The sequence below is a fragment of the Xiphophorus maculatus genome, chromosome 16 (genome assembly GCF_002775205.1).
Source record: "Xiphophorus maculatus strain JP 163 A chromosome 16, X_maculatus-5.0-male, whole genome shotgun sequence".
Classification (NCBI taxonomy): domain Eukaryota; kingdom Metazoa; phylum Chordata; class Actinopteri; order Cyprinodontiformes; family Poeciliidae; genus Xiphophorus; species Xiphophorus maculatus.
Window position 1 is genome coordinate 8,954,897 of NC_036458.1, and position 21,375 is coordinate 8,976,271.

Below are 21,375 nucleotides of genomic sequence, written 5' to 3' on the forward strand. Positions count from 1 at the left end.
ACACAAAGCAGAATGAAATGAAAAAGTAAAAAAATAAATATCTGTAAAGATTACATTTGTAAACAGCCTCTTTCTTCTCACATTTCAAAACAGAATCCAGCGCAACTGACTCTTGTCAGGAATGTCCAAATTAGTAAAACAGCAATGTTGTACAGATCATCTGAAAATTGAAAGAATATGGTTCAACTGCAAACTAGAAAGACTTTTCTGTCCTGCGTGGTTAGAGACCTTGCAGAGATCCACAGGTCAGGAGGAGAATCTGCTGGCATGGCGACTATTAGTTTAAGAAATTTGTATTTAAAAAGCTGGTGTTGAAAACTAACAACGCCCATCATCATCATCACCCCCGTCACAAATATGGTGGATAAAACCGTAATAAACCTGAATAAAAGCGTCATGCTGCGCAGACGCTTTTATTCAGGAGGGACATGGAAGGTGAATGAAGCAAAGTCAACATACAGATGTAAATCTAAATAATAATCTGCTGCCGAACATGACTATTGATACACACAGATGTTCTCCATCCACCCTCACAATCTTTGAGCTATTTTTGAAAGAGGAATGGACAAACATTTCCAGTCTGTAGATGAGCAAAGCTGGCAGATGTAGACACCAACCGATTTCTAGCTTTAATTGCATTTAAAGTTGATTATACAACGTGTTGGCTCAGGGGTTCTGATTACAAACACACATCATATTTCTCAGATTTAAAACAATGGATCCTTTTCTCTCGTCTCATAATTATACCATAATTTATGTTGGTCTGTACCAATAACAAGTCCAATAAAACACATTGAGGTTTATTTTTCCAACATGAAAAAATAAGGAAAGGTTTCAGGGGTGTGAATGTTTCTGCAAAATTAAAGCTACCAGAGGTGCTCTCCAGCATATGGTGACAGCGGCAAGCAACTCATGTCCATCCTGGCAAATTGAATCCAGTTCATCACTGGTTCCAGCCAAACATAACCCAGTGAAATGCCACCAAATAACCTGGTCAGATTGTCTAACAACATAATGTCTCTCGTGTGGAATAATATTTTTATTTCTGTCTGGATTAAGAAGAACTCTCCCAGGAACCCATGACCTGCGTGACCCCTGATGCATGCATGTGCCATGTGGGTGTGGGATCCACAGTTTAATGCTCCAGGCCTGAGCAAATAGTGCAGTAATTCCAGGCACTGCTCTGAATGGTGGAGGAAGGAAATGTCTGTAATCAGGGTAACCTCACGGTTTCCCATAGAATAGTCAGGAAGTAAATGAGTTCCCGGGAGATGGCATTAGATGAATCGAGGGAGAATTTTATACTGTCCATTAAGGTTTCATGTAATATTTATGTGAACAATCTAGCAAGAAAAGATTGCTGTGTTTTGCTTTGGAAAACTTTATCTTTTACTTTACTTTTCATTGCCTTCAGCATACGGGGTGTGACAGACATTGCCCGTCTGAAACCAGCAGTGCACACATTGTGATTCTGGCGTTTATAGAGTGCCTAATGCCTCCCTGTAGTCTGGACTATGTTCTTACAGCGTGTTGTTCTGTCAGTTTCTCTCTTGAGGCTGAAGTTAGTGCTACACTGTTATTCTTACCTGTTATTCCAATGAACAAATATTGTTCCTGATCTTTTTCTGGGGACAAAATCTAGAAAGAAAAAAAAAGGTTTGCATACCAGTTAGTAGTGTTGATGGAGAGTTCAGGAGAAAAAAAAATAGGCTTTAAAAAAGATCTTGGGAAAAGTCCAAGGTTTGTTTCAAGTTACAATATGAGGTGACTTGGAATTTGATAGATTGTCTGTTATTTAAAGTCAAAGCCAGATTTTTTCCAGTTAATAAGTGAGAGATACCTTCAGCCTTTTTAAATATATATATATATATTAACTCTTACTGGAGGGTAAACTTAGGGCTATAAGAATATGTTTCCCCATTTTGTTGCCCTGATAGAGGATAAAATAAAGGTAAAGTATAACTGGTTTTCTTTTGAAAATGTTTTAGAAAGTATAACCCCTGAAAAATTCCAATTGAATTTAATTCAATTCAGCAGAATCTGTATATCTTTGAAAATACATGTACTAGTGTTAAATGTTCTCATTTCTAAAAGATGCTGCATCTCTCAGATCCTCTGTCAGGTCTTTGCTATTTAATTTAATTTCTGAAATACATATTCTTCATTTGTAGTTAATCTGCTAAAGATGGTTTATTTTGACCTGACTCTTTGTTTACTCGTCCACTTGATTTAGTTTTTAATTGCATGATGCTCTGTGTATTGCCATGTTAAGGTTCAAGGGGGGGATGGAAGATTGTTTGATCAAGACAACTTTAAAAGTCTACAAGGATGTTTAGCTTCTTGGATACATAGAATGATTAAATTATCTGTGGTTTCTGACTTCGTCATAGTCCTATGAATAAATCGTAATGCAGTCCTGGCAGCTTTTGGGGAAGCTTTTGTCTTCACATCATGTTGCTCTCATATTTCAAGGAATCACAGAGACAACAGAGACCACAGAGACCCGGTCTGGCCCCCACAACAACACCACGAGTTGCAGCATACTGATGAGCAAACAATGGGTTATTTTTATCTATGCTTGGCCTCCAACTTACCCCCTGCCAAGCACACTTCTGACTGGGTTGAATGAAGGGAACAAGAGGAGAGTTTATGTAATGTGAAGCAACTCTGAGTTGTAGTCACTAGAAGGATAATTGCACTAATGGGAAAGTCACGGTTGTTGAAATCAGGGAATGTTGGAGGGGAAGTGTGACGGAGCTGCACACCATTCTGTGCTGTGTTAACTTTTTGTTTTTCATGATGTTAAGATTGTGGAGATACTGTTCAAACCCAAGACCCAGACTATTTTTTTACCCTCATCTAAAAGTCCACTTTAGCTAATGGTTGTACATTCAGCTATTTTTAGCCTCTGAATATATGCCTGCTATAAAGAGTGGAGTTAATGTGGTGTGCTTCTCTTTTCTTATAAAGGAGGAACTATTTATATCTGGCACTTAAATATTGTTAGCCTGATTATTTGCAGTGTTGCACATAATTCTTTCAACGCATTTAAATTGTTCTGTTCCAGCCCAGTCAACTAATATTAACCTGTTTTCCAGTGCAATACAGAGTGTTTAAACCACTTTAACTTTTTTATATTTGGATCCAACCACAAACTTGAATGTGTTTTATTGGGATTTTTATGTAACCATATAACACAAAGTAACACATAAATGTGAACTAGATGAAAAATGAAAGATAATTTATTTTTTCAATAAAGACAGTCTGAAAAGGGTGCATAGCATATGTTCTAAACCTATTTTATTCTTATTTCTCTAAATAAAATCCAGTCCATTCTTTGAAAGTGACATATTTCTACAAGTAATCTCAATCTTAGTGTAATTTAATCTCAGCATGAATACAATTGTTCTATGTAGGCCTGGGACATTATTGTTAAAAATTAAGTTTGAAAAAATCTGTACTTTTCTTTTTGTTTAACCAGAGGAGAAACTTATTTGTCTTCTTAAGTTAACTTTCATGTCACTCAATGACATCTATTCAGATGTATTATTTTCTTCCATTTCATAAGATATACTCTACTTTGTGTTAGTTTGTAAATCCTGAAAATATACATGGAAGCTAATGCTCCCCTGTTCTACTTCACTTTATTTACACCAATGGCAGATTTGATCATAACTGTTGTAGCTGCTTAATCATGCTGTGTGTCACCAATGTCCTACACCCGACCAGTTGGAAGTCCAGTGAAACACTGATCTCTTTGCTTCTTTACAAAATACAGGCAGATAAACAAAAGAATAAACCAGCACCAAAATGAATATCATTACTGAGAAAGAAAGGGAGAGAGGGAGAGAGAGAGAACATGCAAAACAAGCAAAAAGTCCCAGTCGACAAGAACCTTCCTGCTCTAATTTGCTGACAGCATCCATACTTGCCTCTGCTAAAACTTTGGATGGAATCAAAGTGACAATCTTGTCACTGTTGTAATCTTTGAGAGGAAAGTGCGATCTTTAATCAAATGCAGAGTCTCTCTTCGGCAGCTGTCTGAACTCCTTGGGAATACTGTACAACATGCTCTGTTTTTTGTTTTTTGTATCGACTTGATGTGGCCAGAGCTCAGCCGTTTTTAGCCCCGTGTGGCTGCTGCTTGTAGCACAGCTTCAAAGGAAAACTGGAAGCCTGCAGGGATTTCCCTCTGGCTTTCCCACCATCTGCACCGGCCTGCATGGAATTTGATGCAAGTGGGTGCCTTGGAACCTCAAACATCTTTCATTATGTGTATATATAAAGACTGCTGCTCAGGGTTTCAGTCAGCAATGTTTCAACTTGTGTTTGTAATGATCAACTTGGATCCAGGTATAATATGATCTGCCTCTTTGAGAAGATAGAGTCATCTACTTTAATGTGTGTGTTTATGTGTTATGCAAGAAGTTGTGCATAGCAGGATCTTGGCTACCTGTAATGTGTGTCTTTTCCTGGGCTTCAAGAGATTCCTCCTGAAAGCTCTTCCAGCAAAAGAGTCAGCAAAGAATCTAAGATGCTGTGTTTTGTAGGAAAAGATATGTGGACTGAAAATTGGGCCAGATGGATGAGTCTGCTGTTAACTTCCACCTGATCTGACCATGAGCCTGTCTGCTCACCATGTCAAGACGAAAGCCTTACTTCTAAAGCCTTCAAAGTACTCTAGAAGATTTTTACTCCATTTTACTTTTTTGTCACATCAAGGTCAACTTCACTGAGTCTGTATTCAAAACAAGACATATTTCTTCTCTTTAAGGAAGTGTTTATTTTCAAGCAGTCTAGATCAGGTTGTTGAGATCTGATCCAATGGTGATTGTGCTGCAGTTGATTTTTGTGCTACAACAGTTACAGCAGCATAACTACATGGCTGCGCTCTGACATCAGCGCTAAAGATAACCTCAATAGAAAGTTTTCTCATGCATATTTTTTATGCGTCAGTGTGCCATGGAAATTTGCTATTTATATCATTTGAAGAGTGTAATAAACAAGTTTTGCTTAATTTTAGGGATTTTACTGTGTACAGTGTTATTAGCCGGGATTAATAAAAATACTAAGAGATACATGCATTAGGTCATGAAACAGGGGCGACTATATAAAAATTTTTTAAGTAACTTTGGCTTCTTAAAGTTCACTCAGCTGTATCCTAACAAGTCGAAACCGTTCTTAAGTGAGCAATGTTTAACATCTGGATAGCACAGAGCTAAGTGATGCTTCAAATGCTCAACAAATAAAGGAAACAGAGGACACTGAAGCGCATCAAGCTAAAGTTGCAGGGAACACAAAATGAAGTTGACTGGATGATCAGATCCAGTCAACAAATACAAAATCAGTCAAAGTAGTTTTGTGTCTCTGTTGAAAAAGATTTGAATTCCAATAATCTGGGTTAACATCACACAAGAAAAAGACATTTATTTCATGTTAAATTTTGGTAGAAAAAAAAAAACAAAATCTATCATTGTTCTTTCAAAATATGATTGATTAAAAAAAATTTAATCATCAAATAAAAAGATATATAAGCTCACAGCTCTGAGGACATATGTACCTCCTTAAATTGATTTAGCTAGGAGAGAAAGTTTAAGCCAATATGATGAGGCTAAATAATGTAACGAAGAACATCAGATTAATGTTCTCGCTTAACAAATGTCAAGCTAGCGGTAAAACTTCTACCTTACTGTGCCATAGCTGTAACTCCTGTGAAGAAAATGTAAAGTCAGTGGCAGCAGTACCTCAGCATAATGCATCATTTGAGAGTAGTGGGAGAAAGTTGCAGAGAACCAGTCAGTATATCCTTTAACAGTGTAAACCTTTACATGAGTAACTGTAGAGATAGCTCAGGACAACCTTAGCCTCTCTCCCTACGAGCTTCACCACAAAGGAAAGTTCATATTCTCACATAACCACATTGCAAATTTTGAATTATGGTCAAAATGTGTTCCCAGTTGTACCTTCAACCTGTTTGGTAAGTTAAAAATACAGTTGTTTTGAATTCTTTGCTTATTGGTTCCATCTGTTGCAATGATTGCATGTTATACATTGAACGTTGATGGACAGAAAACAATCAGCATCAAATTTTGATGATGAAAGTGAAATCAGCCAAACATTCCTGTTTGGGTAAAGGTGCATCGTTCTAAGAGTGTTTTCATGAACTAAGCTGGTGCATAAACAAAGTCTTAAAAGATATGATGCTGAACTTGGCACTCGGGAAATCCAAACATTCCAGCGGATAAACAGTTTGTTGCAGAGTTTCGCAGCACAACTCTGCATCGTAAATCAAATTCAAGATGGCAGCCAGAAACCCTGAAACTCAATCTTCTTTAAATGAGTATTTATGAAACCATATGTCAGTGAAAATATGTAGCTGATAGGAAACGCATAAGATAAGTATCGTAGTCATTAAGTTAAGATTATATTACGTGCCAGTCATGAAATTGTGAATGTTTGAAAGATTTTGAGCTGTGGGTAATTTATCAAAAAGATGAACTTGACTGATCATCACCTGCTCATAAAATCAAGTTTAGATTATTGTTTTGACTGATTATCAACACCTCAGTCAATATATCCAATCAAAATTATGGCCTCAGTAGAATATTATTTCTTTGGATGATAGATGTTTTCTGCTGTTCCAGAATATTGTAAAGATTTATGGAGCACAGCAATCCGGAAAGAAGATAGGAACTGCGACTTTGTGACAAAGTGTTCCGATGTCTTGTTTTGTTTCTTTGGCTGTGAAGTTCAGGAGACCTGTTCGTAATAAGTGAAATACTGGAGATGTTTTTCCACAGTTCAAACCCCCTCCCACCGCTCTCCCATATTTTTCAGACTCTCTGTTCACCATTATTAAGTCCCAGTGGTGGGCTGTCACAACATCTTGCCTGTCCCAATCTGCTTTTCCTCCATCAACTCCAATATTCCCCCACTTCCCACACAGTTTGACATGCATACTTCTCAATTTACAAAAGAAAATTACTAATGCCAAGCACAGCAGCCTGGTCTTCCCAGCATGCACTTCTTCAGGCACTTCTCTTGAAGCAGCTGGAGTATGGAGGACTATGAGCATCATATGTGTCTCCAGATTTACTTTTTATATATTTATATATATATGTCACCCAGTGAGTTTGTCTCAAAACACTTTAAGAGTATTTTATCTTATAATATAATATTAGTATGAAGTGATTTGGATTGCAACTATCAAGATTGAAACATGAAATTAGTTGATTTGTACTTTCTTTTACTCATCTGTTGTCTTTCTTTAGAAATCTTTTATGTTCTATTATTAAATTTCCAGATGAACAGACTTCTAACTTTTTTAATTCAACAACAACCTAAATATAAAACTGTAAATGTTTTTGTCTAGAGAAAAGCATTGCTCTTCATATGAATTCCTCTTCCAATCAACACATGATCCAGCACTGAACATTTTTGTTCCAATGTTTTAGGAAAAATAATCCCACTTTAAGAAATTAATATTTTTTTTAATTAAACTGGCATGGTACACCTTCTTTCAGTACTTACTGTAGAAACTGTAGAACTGTAGAAACCCCATTTACTAATAGGACGACACCTGGTTGTCAGAAAAGGTTCCCACATTTAACTAGTTGACTTAATAAACTGAATTTGACAACATTTGTTTATAACTACAATCAAATTCACATATACACAAAGTAATTAAATTTGAAATTTGTGTATGACTGGATATATTTGAGTAAACATATTGCAGTATATTACTGTCCTTACCATGTGTAGTGACAAGATAAACTTCTACATGAAGTTTCTGGATGCATCTTCTGTGTTGTACAAAAACGTAAACAGGAGTAGTGTAATATTATGTTTCCTTCAAAAACATTCACCTTTCCACAATGTCGTTATTTATACCACAGTGAAAAAGAATTGCATGGATTCAAAAACCTAAAACATTTGTAAACTAATCAATTCAAACCTGAATTAGAATTTTAGGTATTTATTTTTAGCAGTTGTTATAGTAACGATAACTACAGACTCTTATGATTCTGTTTTAAAAATGCATTTGGTTTGTTTTCTTGCACTAAACATTTTCAAGAGTTGGATGTCTCTCTCTTCAAGCGAGAAGAGAGAGACATCCCTTAGTAAAGATGTTTAAAAAGCCCTAAAAGAGATTAGGGCTTTTTAAACATCTTTCCTGAGGGAGCCAACCAACATACTCTAATTGGCACTGCAGGTGCATTAGAATAAAATACCTTCATATAGAAATTGTAATTTAATGAACTGAAAATAAGGTAATGGTTAAAAAAAATCCCAAAGATAATATTTCAAGTCCAGTCTCAAAGATTAGAACAAGTCTGGCTCCCCAGACACAAAATAGAAACAAATGAGGAATAAACTTGAATGTTCTTCTCTCCCTAAGGACCATGTGGTTTTTCAAGTTAAACAAGTTTCAAGAAATATTCCAGTTTCTGTTAGTCATCCATAAACTGTTTTTGTCCCCTGCAAAGAGAGCTTCCTGAAACAGCAATCATTACCTCATCCCATAAATGATTAAAAGTTGCTTTGCTTTCCCTGTAGAAGCTCAGTGAGGATAAACCAACCTGACCAAGTAAGGGTTAATTCATGCAGTCCTGTGTTCCCTCCTCCTGACGTTGACTCTTCGCTCATGCACGTTTACACACACAGACACAAACTTTCCCCGCTGAGGCCAGCAGAGAGACAGGAGAGTCAACGAACCACATGTTGTTCTCTCGGAGCGTTGTCTTCTCTCCTTCGCCGTAACTACTGCTGGATCTGCTCTGGTCTCATCGCTCCATGGGACTCCAGAGCTGGCCACCAATCAAACCAGAACTGTCCTCCATGGCTTGCCTGGATGTGGAGAGCCCCTCCATTTGCAGGGGGAAATTCAAATCAGGTGTGTTTTCTTCCTTATGTCATGTGCTTATATTTTATTTCTTTATTTATTTTGTCATTGTTGTTGTTATTGTTGTTAGGCGGGATGTTATTTTCAGGTATTCCTTGTGTTAAAGTTGTTGTGCCAACACAGAAAAGACAAATGTCACAAGTACATGCACACTGTGTTCTACTTACAAAGAAAGCGCAGATATGTAGAAGATCAAGATTCTGCTCATTATTTGCATATTTCTAATCTTCCTTGTTGGCTGTTGACCATGCTTAAAATTCAGCCTGGAGCAACAGAACAAAACAGAGCAGACGTTTTGCCGATGTGATCTATTCAACATTTTTATCCCATTTAAACACTTGTAAAGTAAATGTACTATCAGTAGCTTTTCAACCCCATACTGAGATGAATTTCACTATTGTGACACGCTGAATAGCAACATTTCTTTCCCTAAAAAGACAGGAGGAAGATTTGTACTTTCTAATTTAGTTATCATACGATATTTTCTATTTTGTATGATAGAAAAGCAGCCTTGTCTTCATATCATGTCAACAGGAAGCTTTTCTTTGCAGACTGCATTATCACAAACTAAAGCTAACCTATCGCTAACCTATTGTGTTTTATCACAGCCATGAACGTTTCCTTAGTTTCCATTGAAATTACATTGAACTGAACTAAATGATGTATTATTAACTTAGAAGGATAAAAACAAGAACTAAACAGCTACATCCTCATTTCATTTAGGTGATGTTAACACTTAAAATGCAGGGTAAGACTAGTTATGATAATTTATGGAGAGTACCGTAAAATAAATGTTACTATGTATTTCAACTTTGCATTGCATCATGGTTACAATGGACAGCCATGCAAACGCAGTTTTTGTTTGTGTGAGATTTTGTGGTGTACTTGCAAATAAGGAACTTCATGGAACTTTAATGCAGAGCTCTGTCACTCCTTCCATCCTAAAAAACATTTTACAATGGAAAATGTTCTACCACATAAAAAAGGTATATTATAAATGTAAACTTTCAAGATTTTTGGTTTGTTTGTGAAAATTAAATAATCAAAATTAATATAATTCATATATTTACATATTGGTGCAAAAATATAAAACTTTTACAGAGTAAAAGTGTGTAGCTATTTTGGTACAATGAGGCACTTTGTGTCATTTCTCTGCCTACCCCTTCCTCTAAAGTGACTAAAAAAACTTTTCTATGCTGACATTGAATAAAATGTACAAAAGTAATTAGCTAAAATTAACCTTTCCTATTATAAGTGCCACATTGCTCTTTTGTATTTTTTGTTCTTATTTAGTATAAATCACAGAGGAAGGGCTAATGAGCCTTAGATCATATCTAACCAGGTCAATAAACAATAATCTCACAGCTAAATATTTTTAACAATGAATTAACAACTAAGGAAAAAATATACATATAAATAATGAAGTGTTGAATTTATGACTGGAGAAAAATGCTGAACCACTGAGTTCCTTTAAATCAGGGCTAAAACCCCATTTGTTTTGAGTCCCCTTTAATTAATAATAACTGGAACATTATTAATTGTTGTTTGTATTCCAACTTTTCATTACTTTCCTTTATCATGTGTCACTGGTTAAAAGTTGCCTTGTTGTTGTAACAAGCTGAGTTTTGTGCTTTTTTTACTTAATACAAAGTATTATTAATTTTTCACATACATATTTCAAGTTCTAAGCATATTTTGTCCCGCATAATGGACAGTATATGTTCAAAACAATACTAATCTCTCAGTACTAATCTCTTCACAGGTTATTAAACACAATAACCTCTGAAGTGGAATAAAATCCTTAATATAATTTTTGTAGCTGTTGATTAAGGATTTGTGATTATAAATCCCAGAATCTTTGCTAAAATAATGTCATTCCTTTGTATTTACAACAGCAAAGTTGTCATAAATTAGTGTCAACTTGTTCTTAAACTGAAATCCACCATTTCAGACAATGATTTTTTTATTTTTGTTTGTGCAGTTTCAGAAAAAGCGGATATGGAGGTGGGGTCAATTTAAAAAGAGACTGATGGGAGAACTCCAGGAGTGATTTGCTGAGAACAACACAAGTCTGAGATTAGAGATTACATCATCAGACAGGGATTTCAGCAGAGCCCCCTCTCTGTGTTTCTTTATAACCTCTGTTTTTGCTTTACTGGTGAGCAGGAGCCAGTTTGCATCATGGAAGGGTTAGCCAGGGTTCATGCTCAACACAAGATGACACAATGAGGAGGACCCCGGGCAGGAGTCGTACCCTCATGGTGATGCTCAAATTAAAGCCAGTGCTCTCCCATGGTGCTTGCAGGCAGCTTTTCATGCTATTGATATTCAATTGTGTACAGTAATAAAATTGACTGCCTGTGGCGTTCCTTTTGAGTCACAAATATTGAGAGAAACTGTTGTTGTTTCTGTTTGAATCTCCTGGATTCAAACCCCCATTGGCCTGGGTTGGTAATAGAAAACACAACAGTCAGAGAAGGCACAGTTTGTTCTCTCTTCTGGAGATGATGTCCTGCTGGAAGAGTGCGCGCGGCCTTCCATCCTTTGCCTCAGTTCTTGTCACTTTGCGTTCCCTTGCCCAAAAGTCGAAGTCGGCGAACATCCCCCTTGACTCTACAGTAAACCAGCGATCCCACCCCCTTAACTACCCCCAAAAATGTCATGGTTCCCAGGCCTTGTTCTCACAGCTGCCCCGTTTATTTTTGCTTGAGTGAGTCACAGAGTCCTGTTCGGACCCGGCGTCTTTCCCAGGGGAGTTGAGTAGGTCCGTGTTGTGTGTATTTGTGTGTGAGGGGGAACTGTTTCTCCCAGGCCACTGAGCAAATCCGGCTAAGCTGGGTTCGCTTCACTACAGCGATGACGATAAGGGCCATGGCCTCATGCGTCACCGTCACCCCCTAACCTTCTCAGCAAACTTTTTTTTTTCCTTCTTGTGTGTTGCTCCGCTGGAAAAACAAGTCCACGCTTTCTTGTTTGTAAATGTTTAAACTACTACTGTTTACATTTTTGTACAACACAGAAGATGCATCCAGAAACTTCATGTAGAGCTTCAATCTAAGAGTCAAGAAAATTGCTCAACAAACCAGACTTCTTCTCAAATCTTGAATCAGGGAAACAGGGAGAACAGAATGTTATTCCCTGTTTTAATTATTTTAATTGAGTCTTTATCACATTTGCAGAACTCACTCAAACATTGGCTTTATTTAGGAGAGCTCCAAGCAAATGTGAAGCTAACCGTGATACCCCCCGTAACTCAGACCATACAGGAACTGAACAGAATATCTGTGGTTATGAGCTTAGTTTGGTGTTTGGCTTTTAGGGAAGCAAAGTGATGGAGAAATAATAACCATTTCTGCTTTATTTAAAGTCCTCCAGGTTTCACAGATGGTTGTGAGATGAGTCAGATGAGTTGTTTCTAAATGGTAAATGTTTAACCTCTGCATTCTTCTGCAGTCCTTCAGCACTGTCTGCAGCAGAGGAGGACTCGGGAGCAGCTAGTGGAGCAAGGCATCATGCCGCGTGAGTAGTTTTCATAATGCTACCCCTTATCTGCTCCTGGTGAGTTAGTTTTATTGCCCGGCATTGACAAAAGAACAACATGTATCCAAAATTTAAAGAGCTATTCCAGATTCTGACATGACAATGTTTGCTATTTATTTCCAAGAAATCCCAAAAATGATCTTATCTTGCCTACAGAACAGGAATTTATTAAATGAGTCAACCAGTAAAGTCATTTGCACATTACACTCTTTTATAACCAAAAACTTGCAATAGAAAAATACAACTGAGTGACTTAACAGCACATATCTGCATATCCCATATGAAATGTGACAAGTTATCACTGTACTCATAAGACTTACTGATATCTGACCCTGAAAGGACAGATTATTCTTTAACAGAATCTGTTCATCTATCTCAGATGCTGAGACAGTGAAGCACCTGATATTTGGAGCTTTAAGGCAGAATTATGGACGTTTCATCGTCTTGGTGTCCTGCTCTGTTTGGAGGACCTTTGCCTCCTCCTCTCTGACACCACAAACCCACATCAATTAGAAAATGGACCTCCTGCAGGGGTTATTTTCCTCTTCTTAGACATAACTACGTGTAGTGGATATAAACACCCCACATCCAACCTTTTTACAAATTTAGTTACTTCTGGACCGCTGGCACCGGTAACCCCTTATGACCCCACTATGGATAAGCGTGTATGATAATGGATGGATGGATAGCTATGTCTGTCAAGGCCTCTCAAAATGCCTTCACCATGGGAACTCAGACAATACAAAGACACAAAAAATATGGTGGAAGAATTTGTTTACAGTTTATGTAAATATCTAGTTTCAACTCCAAGTAGGGCTGATTGATTTAATTAAGACTGATTTTTATTTTATTTTTATTTTTTTGCATTTTAATATACTTTAATGAAATGCAATCAAATGCAAACTCCTCTGGCTCTACATTTTAAAAGGTTCTTCATAACCTCTTACGAAGAATGGAAATCAGAGCAATAAGCAGGAATGTTTTACTGTGTGTGTATGACACACTCCTTGGAGCATCCCTTGTTTGCTTTAATGTTTTGCCATTAAAGCAAACAATGGCGGTCATATCAGAGGTGACTGGTCAGTGACACAGTCCTTCTCTGAAGGAGGATGAGTTTATTCAGAGTGATCAAAGAGTAAAACTCCCTGCTCAGAGTAATCTCTTTGTTTGAGTCAGTAAAGCTGGTGCTTCCTGTTTTACTCCCATAAGCTCTTCCTTACTGAGGCCACATTCGCAAAGAGCAGAAAAGACAAAAACATAACTGTAAAGATGCCAGGAAAGGGATTATGAAAGAGCTCTTTAAAATCAGCAAATTTTATCATAAACTTTATCATCTGCATTAAAAAATACTGAGTTTCTACTCTCAGTCAGAGCAAGTTTAAACCCTAAAAACAACAAACTTCCTTCCAAAGAAGTCTGTTTTCTCCCAAAAGGAACATATGCAACCCTTTGGGGCTTGCTAGCTAACAAAGCAAATGCCTTTTCAGTTACAATCAAAAGCACGTAAATAGTTTTATGTATTTTTATTATTTTTCCAGCTCTGAAAAGCCCAGTTGCCTTCCACAAACAGATTCACAGTCTACAGCGAGCCAGGGTAGGTCTCTAATGTGTATTTAACTCCACCGTTTAAATTTGTTCATCTGTGACTTTAACGATGTTTAAAAAATATTTAAGTAGACACATTTTTTCTTTTTTTTAACCAGACTGGGACTTTTCTAAAGCATAAACTGAGCAGCAGACCGGATCGCTCCGAATTGGTCCGTATGCACATCCTAGAAGGTAATCCCTTTCCGTGTTGTTTCTGGGTGATGGTGTTTGGATAAGCAGAATGAGTAGGGCTCTTATTCATCTGTCTGCATTTATTACTGCTTGTTCAACAATCCTGCGACCATCCGAATGTTTTTGCTGTAAACTGAGCGTGTGAGAGGTCCAGCTGAGCCTCTTCTGAGTCACAGTGACAAATCAGACCGACTGATCGTAGGCCGGATCGTAGGTGAACATCCTCTTTTTGTTCATCAGAAACGCAGGCGGAGCCCTCCCTGCAGGCGACACAGTTGAGACTGAAGAGGGCCAGACTGGCCAATGACCTCAACGAGAAAATCGCCCAGCGACCTGGACCCATGGAGCTGGTGGAGAAAAAGATCCTGCCTGTCGACTCTGGAGTCGAAGAAGTCATAAACAGTAAGTGATCATTAGCATTACTCACACAGTGACAACCGAAACATAAACTTAAGTCAGGATTGTGTTATCAGACAGACTTTCATCCACCTCTGTGGTCCAAGCTTAAAAAGCTCCATATTTATCTAACTGTCTATATAAATGCTGCAACTCTACAACTGTGTCTTTAAGTGGCTTTATTTCTTAAACCTCTGTGCTGATCATACAGATTGTGAGGCGGATTACTCAGACACACCACATGTTCCAGATGTTTACAGCTTTGATGAGGACAGCAGTGATGCTTTATCACCACAGCAGGCCAACAGTCAGCTATCTCCTTCCCAAACTTTACCCTCCCCACGGGAGTCAAGGGAAACTGAGGTCTCTTATGCTTCCTCTGACTTCAGCCCTCCTCCACAGGTACAAAAATATCCTCAACTCTGTGATCAAACAAATTGTTGCCATGTCACAACTAGTGGACAAATCAGCATAATTTACAATTCTTTCAACAAAGCAGTGGCAAAAGTGTTTCCAAGCAGACTCTGGATTTTTTTTTTTTTTTTTACATTTTCTCAACAAACACCAGTGTATTCTTTTAGGATTTCATATTTGCCCCAACATAACATATACAGTAAGAATCTGATCAGAGGAGAAATATTTTAACTTTGACCTGCATGTACAATTTGTGACGTAAAACTAACATTGTGTGGCTCAACAATAGAAGGTGTCAGGCATCATGACGTGGGAATGCTTTTCTTCAACAGGAACAGGAAGCAGTCCAAGGTGACATCTGCAGCTGAAACTCCAATAAAACGCAGTTTTAAAAAAAGTGATGAATAGGGGACTGAATCCAAATACATGTCACATTTTCAGATTTTTAATACATTTTTAACCTTCCACTTCACAATGATGTGCTACTTTGTAAAGGTCTATCACATAAATTTCACAAAAGATAAAGTACTCTGCAAAAGCACAAAATCAAAGAATTTTTTTTGTACATCTGAAATAAAACAAGACTAATTGCTTTAAGTCAATAATTCCTTAATAATGAAGAAAAAATACTAGTTACAAGTGACAATCTGCCAGTGGAACAATACATTTTAACATAACATTATATGGAAAAAATGTATAGTTCTACTGGCCGATTATTTAACTTACAAATAGTACTACTTTTAGTAATCTGGGGTGTTTAGTAATAGTAATACTTTTTCATAAATATTAAGGAATTATGTATTTAAAACAAGCCCCTTTTTCTAGACCAAAAGAACTTTGTAAGATTTTGTTTGTGCTGCGTAACATGCCGAAATGTGAAAATGTTAAAGGGATATAAATACTTTCAAAAAGAAAACAAAAAAAAAAACCCTGCAGATGAGAAAAAGAAAATGCAACTTTAATCAGACTTTAACTACTATTTGGACAAGTGGCGCATGTTTTTGTTTTTGGAGTGTTCATCAAGCTTGGTTTGGTTATTCTGGATAGTTAGCAGATGTTGCAGCTCATCTAATTCCTGATTTCTGCCTCTGGTTTTCCTCAGCTCTCTCCACCAGGCTGCTCTCAGTCAGCATCGGATGTCTCCACGTCAGAGAAACTGAGCAGCCTGGAAGCTCACCAGCCTAACACCGCTGTCATTCAAGGCATTTCGCCAGGTCACGTTCTTGTGAAAGTAAGCCGACTTTCTCATGTTTCCTGTAAAAACAATTATGTTTTGAAATTGTTTTTTATCTAGTTCAAACATAGCTGTTATGTCACTGACCTCTGGTATAAAGTCATGTGTTTCTTTGATTAACTGCCTGTGTCTGTTGTTTTTTTTTCCTTGTTTCCTTTGGAAATGTAATGATGGATAATGTTAGAGCTTGGATTTTTATCTTACTGAGAATCACAGCAGTTTAGGGGCGGATAAAAAATCAGCCGTCAAGTCAAACGCAGGTCAGAGAGCAACACATTTAACATGTTTTAGTTCTATTGTTGTCTAAATCTGACAACTACAAGCTGGTCTTTCTCAATGAAATTGTAAAATCAAAGCTAAAAGGAGCGATGCGAAAAGCGTGCATTTATCTAAATTCTGTTATACTGTGATCTTCAAGAAGAACTGACTTCCTTAGGAAATGAAAGGGGAGTAAATTTGATAAATTGAAGGCTGCATGCTGGCTTACTTCACGCAAAGTATCTGGTTTCTTGTCTTCAACACAACTTGCAGGCATGCCAGGACATTTTCATATAATTTCAGAGACAGTGTTAAAACAATATGTCATCTTTTTACTACCTGTTTTCTCATCCTGTCTTGAGACGTCAGAGCATTCCTCTATCTTAACACTAAAAGCTATAAAAAAAACAGTATTCAGTCTAACTTTGCTATGGCCACAGCAAACTCCATTTCTCCTGAACTGGACTAAGATCACTCACAGAGATTAAATATCCATCTGCATGGTGTTCTGCAGCTTTGTCTGACCTGTTTTTGTGCGTTACATTCTGCAGCAAACTTTGGCGAAGCTAGCCACGGACAAAAGCCGCAGCAAAAAGAACAAAGAGCCCAAGCCACGGGTGAAAAAACTCAAATATCATCAGTACATCCCCCCTGACCAGAAGCAGGAGGTCAGTGATGTGCCAATGGATTCCTCTTACGCCCGTCTCCTGCAGCAGCAGCAGCAGTTCCTCCAGCTCCAGATCCTAACCCAGCAGCAGCAGAAGTACAACTGCCAGACCATTGTACCTGTCACGCTGAAGTATGGCGCCACTCAGCAGTTCATTCTTTAAAAAAGTCATCTGTCACACTTGACCACAGCTGATCTTTGTCTCATCACATTCTGCATGCAGTTTTCCACAGAGAGACAACTGAAAAATGGTGTCTCTCTTTCTTTCCCACTCCCTTTATTTCCCATTTTGGTGCAGCATATCCACGGCTGAGATGCAGACCAGCTGCTCGGCTCTTGTGCTCAGAGGAAGCTCGCCATCGACTCCTGTGCAGTTCCACCATGCCAGCACAAAATCGGATCAGTTACCAGCTAATATCGATGAGATGAAGGTGACACCGCCTGGCTCTGTCAGTCCCATACACGCCAGAGAAAGCATTCAGCATCTAAAAGATGAACCATATTCTTAATTTACAGGTTGCCGAGCTGAAAATGGAGCTGAAACTCAGATCACTGCCTGTTTCCGGGACTAAGACAGATCTAATAGAGAGACTGAAGCTGCATCACGAGAGCACTAAGAGCCAGCGTATTGCTGCCATGGACTCAGGGGCCTCTGCAGCAAACTCACAGGCTGAAAACATTCTTTTGACACCGCCTGTTTCCCTCATTGCTTCCAAAGTTTCCAAATTGGGAATTGAAGATAGTAATATGAAAGACATTCATGCAAAGTCAGTTTCAGAGAGTTTGTCTAATGCTGCGCTTTGCACAAGCCCCTTAAAAGGACCGCCATATGAAGAGGGCCCCACAGATGCAACGTTCACTGAGAAGGACTCTGAAAAAGACAAACGGCTGCATGAGAAGGAGCGTCAGATAGAGGAGCTAATGAGGAAGCTGGAGCAGGAGCAGAAGCTAGTTGAGGAGCTAAAGATGCAATTGGAGGTGGAGAAAAGAAGCCAGCAGAGTGACTCTCCACCTCATCCTAATTCATCGTTGCCAATCCAGATAAAAGAGGAAAACAGGAATCTGTCAAACTGCTCGGTGTCCTGCAGCTCACCTGGTCTGCATGTGCAGATCAAGCAGGAGGAATCTTCAGATCACAGCCACGTAACCAGCCCAGATCAGTTTGCCATCGGTCAGCGGACCAACACAAACAGTGAAAACCCGCAGCCTGCCCAGGTCCTCCTGCCCACATCCTCTCCTGGCTCAGCAGTCACCGTCGAGCTCCCTGCCAAAGGCGTTAAATTACACACTACTGTTAAGAGCACAGCTCCAGGCCGCATCCCGGCCTCTGGACTTGAGCCACAGAAACCAGGAGAACTACAGCAATGCCTCACTCAAACCCCGCATCTGGCAAAGGTGAAAGTACGTACACTCTGCTGGGTTCAGTCTGTCTTGTTCTGTCTTCCTTGGTCTTCTTAGTCTTTGTCATCACACTTTGCAGTGCTTTGTGGGTTTGAAACATGTTCCAGCTAGTGCCAACAATTCACACGTCAGGCTGCATAAATATAGAGGCATGTTTTTAGTCTGTGCTGCCAGTTAAACCACAGGTTAAGTTACCAGTCATTTGTGTGCTGCAGTGGAAAATGCAGCTTCCTTGTCCTTACAGCTGCAATCAGCTTTAACAGACCACTGTAATCATTTCGGCTACAAAAATCAAATGAGTTGGAAAATATGAGACCAGCATGTCGGTGTAGATTGAACTCAGCAGTTTCACAAGTAAAGTGACAATTTTTTTAGGTGAAAAAAGTTCTACAAAGGTAGTCCAAATCTTTTTCTAAATGTTTTTTCATCTAAGCTAAAGGTTACTAATGTCTGTTTCTGCCACATAGACAATAGTAACTTGTTTATAATTCACTTTTCAGACACTATTTATATCTGTACATTAATGCTAGGCTGTTTAATGTTTTCGACAGACGTGGGGAATGGATGTCGAGGGGCAAAATGTACTTGATGCATTCCTGGTGTCTGGATGCAATAGTCCTACCTCTCAGCAAGCTCCCCCAGAAGTACTCATAGGAAAGGTGAAATATATTCCCTGAGTCTTTGTGGTGTTTCCTAATGCAAGTTATTGTTTTACAGGTGTTTATGGATTTATTTGTATAGCTTCACTAGCACTTAATGTGGGGTTTTGATATTCAACATGTAGAAAGACTGCAAGTTTCTTTTTGCACCACAATCCTGTTCAATAGTTGTTTTGTTGCTTTTTTTTTTATCTACTGTTCCTGTTAAATAGCTGCTTTCTTATCTGCTGTTATTTTGCAGCAAACAACCTTCACAAACCAGGCATCAAAGACTAAAGACCCACCTCGCTATGAGGATGCAGTAAAACAGACACGCAGCATGTTAACAGCTGCTCAGGTGCAAATCAAATGCAAGTTCATCGCTTAAAACTGTTATTAAAAATCATTCCTATATTAAATAACTCTATTTCTTTAAAGTGTCCCACTGCAGCGAGCCAGGAGATGGATGACCTGTTTGATGTGTTGATTGAAAGTGGAGGTGAGCGATGCTTTAGCCACATTTTTGGACTAGTTTAACTAGGAAGATAAGTGAGGATTTCCTCTCACCGTGTCATTCTCTTGTTTTTTCAGAGATCTCCCCTCTCATCAGACAGGATCCTCCCAGCATGGAAAAGCCTCTCCCTGTGACAGCTAGCGTTACCACCCTTCCCATCAACACGGCTCTGACCCGTCCTCCACCTTTGGTGCAGGTGGCCCAGCTGCCTGGAGCGCCGCTCGGCTCGACAGGAAACAACCTGGAAACCCTTCTGGGGGACACAGAGGCTCAAAGACTGAAGCTGATGGAGGAGTTAAGCTCACCTTTGGTTGAGATGGAGATGAACTTCAGTGAAAACCTGCCACCTTCTGGTGTGAACCTGCAAAGCACTTCTGTGGACAGCATGGATTGGCTCGATCTCACCCTTTCTGTGCCTTCGGAGGGGATTAACCCTTTGGACATATCAGTGCCTGACTTCCTGGACTCTCATGAACTGAACTTGAACTGGGATTGAATGATTTTAAAGGCAATATGTGGACTTCATCCTTTTTTTTAAATACAAAAGTTAATGAACTTTAAAAGCTATAACTTTTTTGTGGGGAAAAAATGAAAATGGTACTGACACGTAAAAGATTTCCATCTCAAGTCATCCAGCTGATTTTTCTATATTTTTCACAACTTCTCTGTGTTCTGAAGCCTCAGTAAAGAATATTGCAGTAAGAATTGTCTCAGCGCACATAGGAGTAAAGAAAACTACACAAATCCTGGTTACAGATGGACACGCATGGCTTTTGCTGCTGTGTTGTTTACTCCACCCTGTCTAGGAATGATTATCACTATCAAAACAGATTGTAAACACATAAGCCGCATGATCATGGTTTCCATGCAAGTCAAGAGGCATAAATCTGATATTTAACCAAAGTAGTGAAAGTTTGATTGGCTTGCAGAGAGCCAGAAACCCAGAACAACATCAACTCAAGTGTTTATTACAAAATACTCTGCAAACATCTCTTCACCCATCCTGTAAGTCAGCACACATTAATACACTCTGCAATTCAAAGAAGGAGTCTTACATGAATCATCTGTTGGGCAGCATTTAACATAATTTGCTGGTTTGAAATTGGTCAGACTGACTTTTTATCAGCTAGCTAGCTTTATTTTATTTAGTTTTATTATTAAACATTCAGTGGTGTGTCATTGTCAGAATAATGAGATAGGCTTCTTCCATTAAAGTAAGAGTGGATTCCCGTAACATCTGCTGGCAACAGTGTGTGCTATTATAGGCAGCATTTGGTATGTGTGGATGTGTTGGACGAGGAAATGTTAGACATTCGTTTCTGTGGTATTTTAATTTGCTATGTATCGACTCTCAGACTTCTCTGGAAGATATCTGGAATGTCTTTGACAAAGAACCCTTTGATGCTAAAGAAAATCTCACAATATTTCTTTGTTTTAAGTCAGCTACTTAATCCCAAATCTGTCACCTTCAGAAGAAAGAGGGGGTTACATGCTGGAAGGAGGAATAAGATTTCACAAGACCGATGTAACTCAATACCAAAAACATTACAATCATTCTGTTTATGTTGTATGATGTATTTATGTTGTTTTTTTTTATAAAAAAATATATATATATTACAGTTCCTTTTTTTG

General features: G+C 38.4%; 1 protein-coding gene across 2 annotated transcripts; it reads left to right on the forward strand.

Moving 5' to 3' along the window:
* The first annotated feature begins 8,651 nt into the window (after positions 1-8,651).
* On the forward strand, positions 8,652-21,357 carry LOC102230740 (MKL/myocardin-like protein 2). Of its 2 annotated transcripts, none has more exons than XM_023348609.1 (14): positions 8,652-8,893; positions 12,356-12,421; positions 13,981-14,036; positions 14,146-14,221; positions 14,462-14,623; positions 14,829-15,019; positions 16,134-16,262; positions 17,075-17,322; positions 17,489-17,621; positions 17,707-18,585; positions 19,143-19,250; positions 19,492-19,587; positions 19,668-19,728; positions 19,821-21,357. In XM_023348609.1, exons 1-14 carry the CDS (start codon positions 8,794-8,796, stop codon positions 20,237-20,239), a joined length of 2,724 nt encoding a protein of 907 aa, XP_023204377.1. In that variant the 5' UTR covers positions 8,652-8,793; the 3' UTR covers positions 20,240-21,357. The 2 variants fall into 2 exon arrangements, with proteins under 2 accessions (XP_023204377.1, XP_023204376.1); XM_023348608.1 differs by having other exon boundaries at positions 8,653-8,893; positions 17,707-18,591.
* The last annotated feature ends 18 nt before the right edge of the window (positions 21,358-21,375 follow it).